The 10,273-nt window shown below is 29.5% G+C and overlaps 1 protein-coding gene across 2 annotated transcripts in view; it reads right to left on the minus strand.

The window, feature by feature from the left end:
• The window catches only part of LOC106678180 (RNA exonuclease 1 homolog), an 11,144-nt gene extending 3,146 nt beyond the window's left edge, over nt 1-7,998 (minus strand). Inside the window, exons 1-4 of one of the 2 annotated variants that reach the window (XM_067046190.1) lie at nt 7,756-7,998; nt 1,851-7,162; nt 1,659-1,782; nt 51-549 (exon numbers count right to left, since the gene is read on the minus strand). In XM_067046190.1, coding sequence (XP_066902291.1) covers nt 3,199-6,513 — 3,315 coding nt within the window. In that variant the 5' untranslated portion in view covers nt 6,514-7,162; nt 7,756-7,998 and the 3' untranslated portion in view covers nt 51-549; nt 1,659-1,782; nt 1,851-3,198. Of the gene's footprint in view, nt 1-50; nt 550-1,658; nt 1,783-1,850; nt 7,163-7,755 lie in introns of those variants that run through there. The other variant, XM_067046189.1, reaches the window with a different exon arrangement.
• Between the last annotated feature and the right edge of the window lie 2,275 nt (nt 7,999-10,273).

Below are 10,273 nucleotides of genomic sequence, written 5' to 3' on the forward strand. Positions count from 1 at the left end.
ACGAACAAACGAAAAACGACAGGACTTTTTGAATGCCCTGGTATATTGAAATTAATACTACAGGCTCATTGGTGTATTTATTTAGATTTATTGTTATAGTATATTTATTATGACCACTTAAAATGTTTTTAACTTAGGTTACTTAATATTCGAATTTATAGAAAAATTCACAATTATTATATCAATGTTTAACACTTTGATCATGAGGGTTCCTCAGGAAAACCACATAAAAACATGATTTTTAAAAAGAAATTTATTTAAGTGAGCATTATATAATGTACAATATATACATATTCTTAAATGAACATTTCAGCAATTCAGGCACCATCAGGACTATAAGTCTACTGTCAAGCTGTTGTGGCTTGGGAGTAGACATATACGATACATTATTGTCTAATATTATAAGACAATAATTATGGCTAACGAAGGTTACTTTTTTAGCTAGGTATGAGAGTGGTGGGAAGAGCTCCCTTTCAACTTGGATTTTCCTGAGCCAGGTTTAGTACTGTCCTTGCTTCCACCAGCTTCAATCATTCTGGGTTCTGCCACCTTTAAGGATTTATACACTCCTTCAATTTTTTTAATTATCAAATTTATATTTTAAAGAATATAAATTTATTTAATTATATATTCTTCTATTCTACACAGTTTCAATAAGATTTTTTACACATTCATAAGTTTTTTTATTGGAAGATCATGGATGGACCATGTGTAACTAATAAAAGAAAGATGTTGAAAAAGAAAGATTTATATATAATAATATGTATAGAATTTTTGTTTTTTATTTTCCTTTTTTCTTGATATTTATTTTATTCTTATTTCCCTTATTTTCTGTTTTTTAGAGTGTACTGTATTGTTTATTTTGCTCTTTTATCTACTTTTTATTTGTTATTACTTCCCTTTTCATAATATGTCTAATATTTGTTAGTATCTCTTGTTTATTTATACTTTTCAGTGTAGGTGTAACAATTTGTCATGGTAAAAAACAGGTATTTAAACTATATCTGACTAAATATTACATTTTGTATGTTATATAATGCTCACTTTTACATGATGCTACAAACATTTTACATTGTCATAATAAATGTACTATAACAATAAATCTAAGAAAATATAACAGTAAGTCTTCAGTATTAATTTCAATATAAATGATCTAATCTTTTTAGTTGACCAAACAGCAATTGAGACTTTAGAATATTATTGGAGTAAAATAATAACATTTTTGATTATTTCAATTTTCCCAAATATTTCATTCTTATTTTCCAGGGGAAGACTGATGAAAAATTAAAAAAAAAAAAAAAAAAATGCAACCCTCTCCTCCCCTTCCTGGTGAAAAAATCTATAATAAATTATACAACTCAGAGAAAAAAATTAAAAACTATTAGAACTCTGATTTCAACACAATGTATTTTTCAGTATCATCATAATGTGCAACCATAAGAAACACCAAAGCCTCCTTTAATATTCAAAAAAAAGCACTGTGTTGAAATTAAAGTAACTATTTTAATCTACTCGAGTCCAAATGTTGGTTTAGATACCTAATTTAACTTTTATTATTTTATCAAATTTTATTTGTTTTCAAGCCTAAATCATTACTATGATATTTCATAATAATAATGCTAATGGATGTATATAATAAGATTTAAAATAATACTTACTGTTAATGGAATGTCATCACAAGTTCAAATGTCTTTAAGTATTGAAAATGAACCCAGTGGACTAAATTAACAACTAATTGAGTAAATGGGTACAATCTTGAATTTCCTTTGACAGTCTGCAAATCTAAAAAACCAATTAATTCATACTTCCAAGCTATTAAGGATATATCAAAGCAACAAACAAAACTATACCTTACATACTTCCTCAATCCTAAAACTTTTATTTGAATACTTTTTTAAAAATAATGTCATGCTATTTTTCAAAGGATTGATATTGAAATTGAAGTACTTGTTACACTACATGGATAAGTGTGGCTGAAAAAAGAAGTGTATTTGTAATAAAAGGGAAAAAAGTTAGAAACCATAAGACATTTTTCAAGTCATTCCAGTAATGCATGCAGGTCCAGACTTGGTTTTGAAAAACTTAAAAACACCAATGTTTACAAAATTGACATTTTATCAGGACACTTTCATATTCTTCTATCTTCACAGTTTATGGAATTCAACAGGTAAATCTTCAAGAGAAAACTCTTTCCAATAACTTGTAGATTATTCCACAAAATCAATCACAGATATATGAGTTATTCATGTTTTAAAAGAAAAACAAAACAATTAATACTTAAAAAAAAAAAAGTTCTACTGATCTTTCCCATATCTATTACAATCTTCAAAATTAAATGTATTAATAATATTTTTCAGAGAAAATGTTGGTAATCTTCCGTCACAAAATTATTTCATATGTATTTTTTATCATTCTACTATTTCCTCCATCCTATTAACCAGATACTTTTTATTTTGTATTCTTAAACACATATGTATATATTTTGACCTGTGAGCAGTATAAGTGTAAATAATTTTAATGGGATACATGATAGTTGGCCCTTATTTATTGTGATAAATTAAGTACAATGGTACTTTAAATAATAATAATTATGACAATAACAAAAAACAATTTATTTTGTCTTCTTAACATCCAAAATGAACTATTATCCAATAAATAAACAACTATGGTATATACACACATACATTACAGTACAATATATTCATTATATTTTCATAATTCTAATCAATTACTAATTAATCTAAAATTATCACAGTTAAATTGTAGCTTTTATATAAAGTTTATCAAGACATTTCACTTTTGTAATAGTATTTATCCAATTTATACTGAATAAAAAATATTAAGTCATTATTTAAATAAATATGGAATCAAAACCACAAACCCCGGGGATCATGATATAAATTGAGGGAAAATACTTTCAGCAAGCATTGGATTATAAAGTCACCACTTTACAAAGTTTTTATTAGATTATCAGCTGTTTAAGTGATTATACAATTATTTCCACATAAACAGAATTTATGTAAAGTTAAATTATCATCGCCAAGAATTCTTCATCATACGAAGTATGACTCTAATATCTAAGACTTTAGACCCTATTTAATACATGGATACTATAGAAATAGCCCTTAACTTATCCATTTCACATCCAAAAATCCTAAACCACAAACTCTTTAAAAACAAAACTAAAAACTTTTAACTTCACCTGGCTGAATTAGATTTTGTTTTGCTTTTAGAGTCTAAACTGATGATGACTCTTGGCTTCCTTTTTTTAGCATCTTCTTTAATTTTAGCCATCATTATTTGCATGCATGTATTGGCATCCTCATAGCTGTCATGTCCTGAATCATTTTCTTGAATGTTAATTTTTAAAATGTCTTTGGCAATCAACTTCAAAGCTCTTTTGTAAGGTAAGCCCATGTGATGAGGAAAAACAATGCTAGTGTCCACAACTGTTCGATGGAACAACCTCAAAGCTTTGAAATCATTTTCTAATGAATGACCTACCAAAATTGACTTTTCATTAATAAGTTTCATTAAATCCCTTTGCACATGTCTTAATTTTTTTCGAGATTTTATAATCATATCTTCAGTAATTCCACTAAACCTAGTATTATAATCGAGAATTGGATGTTCAGGTACAATGACCTCATCATATACCATTTTCCCATTTAAATCAACAACTGTACACCTGGTTAAATCAAGACCTTTTGTTGTATAACACATTTCACAATCCATGGCATATATTCCTGCTTTTTCTGGTTCTTCATTAGAAGGACGGGATGTGATGAATCCTTCTAGACAGTCTTCATCATAACTATTACAAACATGATACCTACCATTTGTACATGCTTCAGAACCTATCTCACCATTACAGCACCTATAAAACTCAGTTATACCTCCTCTAACTCTTGTCCTAGCCAATCTACCCCAGTGGTAAAAGCAATCATATTCTTTTACTGGAAATCCTTTGTCATCCACATAATAGTTGTTTGAACAATTTGCACAAATCCTTGAATTAGGATCATCTGGCTGTTTTACATCATAACGCCTAGCACTCTTTTCAATATAACCAATACCAGATTTTGATTTAATTTCAATAGGAAAACCATGACTAGTGAATTCTTCTTCTTTCATCAAATACTCAGAAAAGCACTTATAGATTGTCCAACCATAAGTAAACTCTGGAACAGAATGTGATAAAAGAATGTTCAAAGACATTATTTCTGTTTCTGTGTCACTTTTACCTTGTAATTTTCTAATTTTTAGTAGAGAGAGGGCAACAGCATTTTGGTAAGTTTTTGGCACATGTAATCTTCTACAGATTTCTATTTCATCTGTTTGGGCCTTCACCTTAGCTTCTTCTTCTTCACAATATTTAAGATATTCATCATATAAATTATTAAGACACAACTGACGTATGGAAACAGGAACCTTCAGATTCTCTTCCATAATAAGGGATGGATATTTGATTCTTTCTTTTGAGGGCATATGTGCTTTCCTAGCACGCTTACCAACATTAAGATCTTTTTTAACATCTTCAATTTTTTTAGAATTTGTGAGATCATCCTTAGTAGGCGACTTTGCTTTAGCAATAATTTTATCTTTAGCATTTAATAATGATGTTACATTTGGAACATGAGCTATCTTAATTTTACCTGCAGCTGATGATTTCTTTACAGTTTCCCGAGCTTTTTTCCAACGATCAGAAAATAATGATGATGTAAACACAACAGGGGTGACTTTCAAATCGTCCTCATCTTCCTTAAGCCGTTTAGCAGGTGGTGGTGAATCATAAGCATATTCTGATGCTGATGGAGATGATCGTATATTTGTAGCAGTATCAGAATCACTATCCAAATTCATTTTAGGTGACATTGAATGGTGAGAAAGTTCTTCACAGTGTTCAATAATAGATGAAGAAGATGATGATGAATCAATCAGAATAGGCTCCAGAGGACACTGAATTTCTTCCAAATCTGATGAACTACTGACTGAATTTTGTTCAATGAAAGCATCAGATTTAATAATGGTGAGTGAATCACTTGAGATTTTCTTTAATGGAATATCTTTTGACAATTTCTCTTTACCAGACAATATTTTTTTCTTATCTGATTTTTTTAAGTCTTCCTTTTCTTTATTTTTAAGCAACTTATTTTCAGATGTTGATTTTACAAGGTTTTTATTCTCTTTTAAATTAGGTTTACTTTTATCCTTGATATTAGTAGATTTATCTTTGTCCTTCAAACACTTCTTAGATGTAATTTTAGCATTAGTCTTTTCTTTAGTGGTATGAGATTTAGAAGAGCTATGATTAGCATGGTTTTTACTTTTTGGATGTTTATCATGACTGGAACTATATTTAGAACTTTCATTAGAATGTGTTTTACTTCTAGAATGGCTGTGTCTATCATGACTAGAAACAGGTTTTGAAGAATGATCACTAGAATGGCATTTGGAAGAACTGTGTTTTTCATCAGACTTGCTTAGTTTAGAACTCTTTTCTTTATTGGTATGAGATTTAGAAGAACTATCGCTAGAACGAACTTTACTTTTGGAATGACTATGCTTTTCATGGCTCGAGTGGCTATGTTTGGAAACTAGATGATTTTTATTTTTTTGAGATGAATCTTCACCCCCAATAACTTTGGGTGGAAGCACTTTACGTAGGCTGTCACTGATGTTGTCAGGAGTAATACTAGGCTTTAATTCAACTTCCTTTGTTACCTTGACATTATCTTTTTCCAGTGAATCTAGAATAGGTTTGTTATTAAACTCATCTTCAATCAGTTTGTCCAAAGCTTCTAATGTTTTAAGATTACTTATTTCTGATCCATAATTTTGTTTAACATTATCTGCACCATTTTCTTTGGTTAAAATATTTGATTCATCATTAGTAGCTGTGATATTATCTTCAGAAATTTGATTTGTAAAATACCTATACGAGCTAACATTTTCTGGTGAATAGGCTTCACAACGAGCTTTGGAAGATGATGGGATATAGGTAGTTGTAGAAGATGAATTATCACTTAAGCTTTTAGGAGTATACAATGCTGATTCCTTAATTTCACGCTTTTTAAATCTGTCTAAATAAACAGGTCTTGTAGGGGCATAAACAACTGGTATATGTTTTTTATTCAATTCTGATATGGGAGTAGGTTTGTAAGAAGGGACTTCAACAGTACTTGCATATTCTTTGGAGGTTCCATCTATTTTAGATTCAATACCAGGTTGGAAAGTTTTAACTACATTTGTCACAATAGCATCAGCATTCAAGCCTGAGTTTTCAGTCTTATCTCTAATATCAGTGTGGGAAAGTACATGTTTTACAGTTTCAGTGACTAATTCTTTAATAATATTTACATTACTATCTTTATCTGATTTAGATCCATCTTCTTCTGAAGGATTAGTTCTATCTTTTTTGCTATGTCTAAAATGGCAATGAGGCCTTTCACAAATGCCAGAATCATAAAAAGGGCATGGCATGCCAGAAAAATATCCTTTCGAGGGAAGCATTCTTCAAACTAGCACAAGGAGTTAATCCACTGAATCATTAATGAGCAAACACAACACTGAACTTCACAAGTTTACAATAATAAAATATAAAGTAATATAACCCTAATTCATATTTGTAATGAATTCCTAACTATCTGCTTTTATACATAAAATATTTTTCAAATTAAAACAATTTAAATAAAACAGTCCCTAAGTATCAAACTATAAAATTATTCAACTATTTACACTTCTAACAAAATTTCACTAACTGTATAATTTTATTCATCTTTAAAAATCAATATACACTAAAAAAAAAAATAATAACTTCATAAAAACAAACAAAATAATATATATATTAAAAAAAATATAAATGTCTACATTCTCGTCTATTCATAATTGTACATATACTCTGTTACATAGATACATACATACATGTACGTTTCTGACATACGTTTAAGAAAACTGCTGATAAGAGTCTATTCCTAGTTCATTGAGTTATTTCAGCTCACATTTATTTATACACCATGTGTCTATAAACATGAATTTGTACATGAATCACTTAATGAAAATAAAATCTTCCAAAAAAATATCGCTTCTCCTAAGGATGATCTCACAAGAATAAAATTAATTTTAACTGCTAATGATGAACTATGGTGGTTTTTTAACATGCCTAAAAAAAAAGAAAAAGAAAAAAATCTTTAGAAATTCAAACTTCAAATTAATACAAGTCAGGTTACAAATCAAAATCACACCTGAAACCCTTTATTCTTAAAAATTTCACTTGAACAATAGAGGGATTAGAAACCAACACAATGGTTGTGATAGAGATTTAATAAATAAGATGGCTATGAAATATAACAATACACAATCGTATATACAGTTAAAATAAATTTCTGTTTGTAATTCAACTGTACCTATACCCAACATTAATTACTTGATACAAACTTACTTTATGGCAAAGAAATAACATAAATAATGATATCCAGCATCAAATACAGGTCAATTAAATAATATATGGTCTTAACCACATTATAACATTAAAAGGATTCAAATAACTACCTTCAACCAGAATAAATAATTCTTATCTCATAAACCAAACCCAACAGAAATAAATAGCGTAAAATAAAAAAAATATCTAAATATTTGAAATAGTAATTCATCAATCTGGATAGACAGTACATTGCATGTTAAGCTAATAAATTGTTTATAAAATAACAATATAAATAATAGAAAAGGATATAGAAATATTCAGATCATATTTACCTCAGGAGAGAATGAAACCTATCGGTATACAAATTTTCCTCCAAGCAATATTAAGCCGATTTTCGCTGTTAGATCACTTACAGACATTTTTATATAACACTTAAAATTATGTTTATGTAAAAATGATTTCGTTAATTCCTCAGAATTTAACAAACAGATTAAGAACTTTTGAGCCTAAGGAAGATACTAATTCTGACATAATCACCGATCGATTGTAAACAAGGCCCGCTCAGGCCTGTGCAACTTGTATAAAAATCCAGGGTAAAGAAACAGAGAGGTATAAAATCTTTTAGTCCTGAAGTCTATTGGTTTCATACATTAGGTCTTAATTATATAAAGATAATTAACCATCGATTAAATTTAAGAAATAATTGATAGGATTCTTTAAGTAAATACCAATACAGTAAAAAATAAAATTTCTTTTCTTTTTTCATCTCTTAATTTGTACTTTCTTTAATATTTCTTCTTTTATTTTATCTCTTATCCATCTGTTACTATTACTCTTTTCATTTACTGTTTACAACCCTTAATTTTAATTATGATATTTTACTTTTCATTGTATACCCCTGTTATGTTCCACTTATGTTCTTTTCTTTTCTTTTTTTTTTTGTAACTATGTCAAGTGTTTGTATCTTTTTTAGCCCTGACGAAGTCCTGCAACGTGGGGCGAAACGTTGGCTCAATAAAAATAGTATAATTATTTACTATTTGAGTTTTTTTGACCGCTACCGGACCATATTCCATTCATAAAAAATAAAAGTTTTAGTTTTTTATACGCATCAACGTTTTGGGCCTTATTTAGATCATATATAAGTAGGAGATATCACTCTTTTAGATTGCGTAAATCAACATTAGGAGGCCCCTCACCTCCGGATTCTTTTTACTAGTAGGACCACACAGAATGGACAATTACCAATAAACACATAAGTATTGCAGGCAACCTTAAAATAAATAGGTAGAAAAAGGTAATACTCAACAATGTTTATTTTTTCCATAATAAAGCATCCACTAATTTATTGTTTCTATTCTATTTTAGAGGGATCGGAAAAAAATAAAAACTCTTTTAGAGAGCTATGAGGACATTAAAATAATAATACACCCTTCCTATAGAGTATATGGCATATCTTCATTCCATTAATACCTTAATTTTTTTTTTAATATTCTACAGGCAACAATTCAATGAAAACACCACTACTTTATGCAGGATAAACATTTCATAGCAGTATACTATGTACCTGTTATTGTCAGTTTGAAGTAATCACTTAGTTATAGTTATTAATCTTGTGGTTTTCAACTAACTCAAAATCTTTTGTATAAATACAGGCCAGAACTGCTCAGAATTAAAATACAATTCCAACACAGGATAGGATAGGATAGAAATAAGAGCTAAAATTAACAATTGAATGACACCAGCAGTTATGAATTGTTCAACATTATTGGTTCAGATACTAAGAAATTTGTTTGGAGAGAAACAGCGATAAACCCATGAATCCAAAAATATGAAATTTGTTATTTACATGTTATTGTATTTGTTAATTACTGTGGTTTGGAAGAACACGTTAGTGAATAAGGCCAACAGTAACATTTTTTCCCTTGAAGTAAGCTTCATAGATCATATTTCTCTATAAAAGGAAAATGGTTCGGGTGTGGTCAAAGAAAAATTCAAATAGTGATTAAAATATTTTTAAAAGGATAATGGAAATCGGCGGTGGGTGAAAACTCAGAATGAGGGTACTCTAACTTTCCCAACGTGTTAGATCAAGGTTTGTGATAGATATTATAACTCTTCAATAAAAACGTACAATAAAATAAAAGATCAAGGCTGGAAGCAAGCCTTTCGACTTTTTTCTTTGTTTACCTCCTACCTGATTTTCATCGTCATTTTCACTCTTTCGGGCTCTCTCGTGTGTTGAGCTTTCGACTGTTGAAGTTAGGATCAATCATCGTGTCTCAGTGCATCAATCTGGTAGTTAGTATAGGAGATGGAAATAAATTACTGTAAACTATACTGTACTTCAGCTTGGGCTCCAGACACGTCAGCTATGAGCCAAATTATTATTTTATGTTTCGTCTTACCACTGTTCGGGAGTCACAATGATATAAGCATAATTTCACTCAAATCTTCCTTACTGGGTTTTAAATTATGTGAATACGGTCCTTACGTCATACCTTCTTCGTAGCCGATCTTTGATGGTTAGTGATGTTGGTGCTCGAGCTTGTAAGCTTCAGCAAATGTATCTGATCGGAATTCTTCCGCCTTCTTTCTTATTAAGATGACCTTCAATTTACGTCTTCATCTTAACGAAGGATTTGAGATCATATTATGTGAGAGTTCATTATTTATTACATATTTCTAAAGGCGTTTTGATCAGGTCGTGGTCACTAGTGTATCGAGGGTAGGTTTCAACGAGATAATACATAACCTAATTTATTAATGGTATATCAGAAGGCCTCGATACCGCGAGTTCATATATATTCTTAGGTACAAATATCAGACTGTAGGTAAGAATGATACGGT

The sequence above is a fragment of the Halyomorpha halys genome, unplaced genomic scaffold (assembly GCF_000696795.3).
Source record: "Halyomorpha halys isolate HHAL.00 unplaced genomic scaffold, Hhal_1.1 Scaffold127.1, whole genome shotgun sequence".
Taxonomy (NCBI): domain Eukaryota; kingdom Metazoa; phylum Arthropoda; class Insecta; order Hemiptera; family Pentatomidae; genus Halyomorpha; species Halyomorpha halys.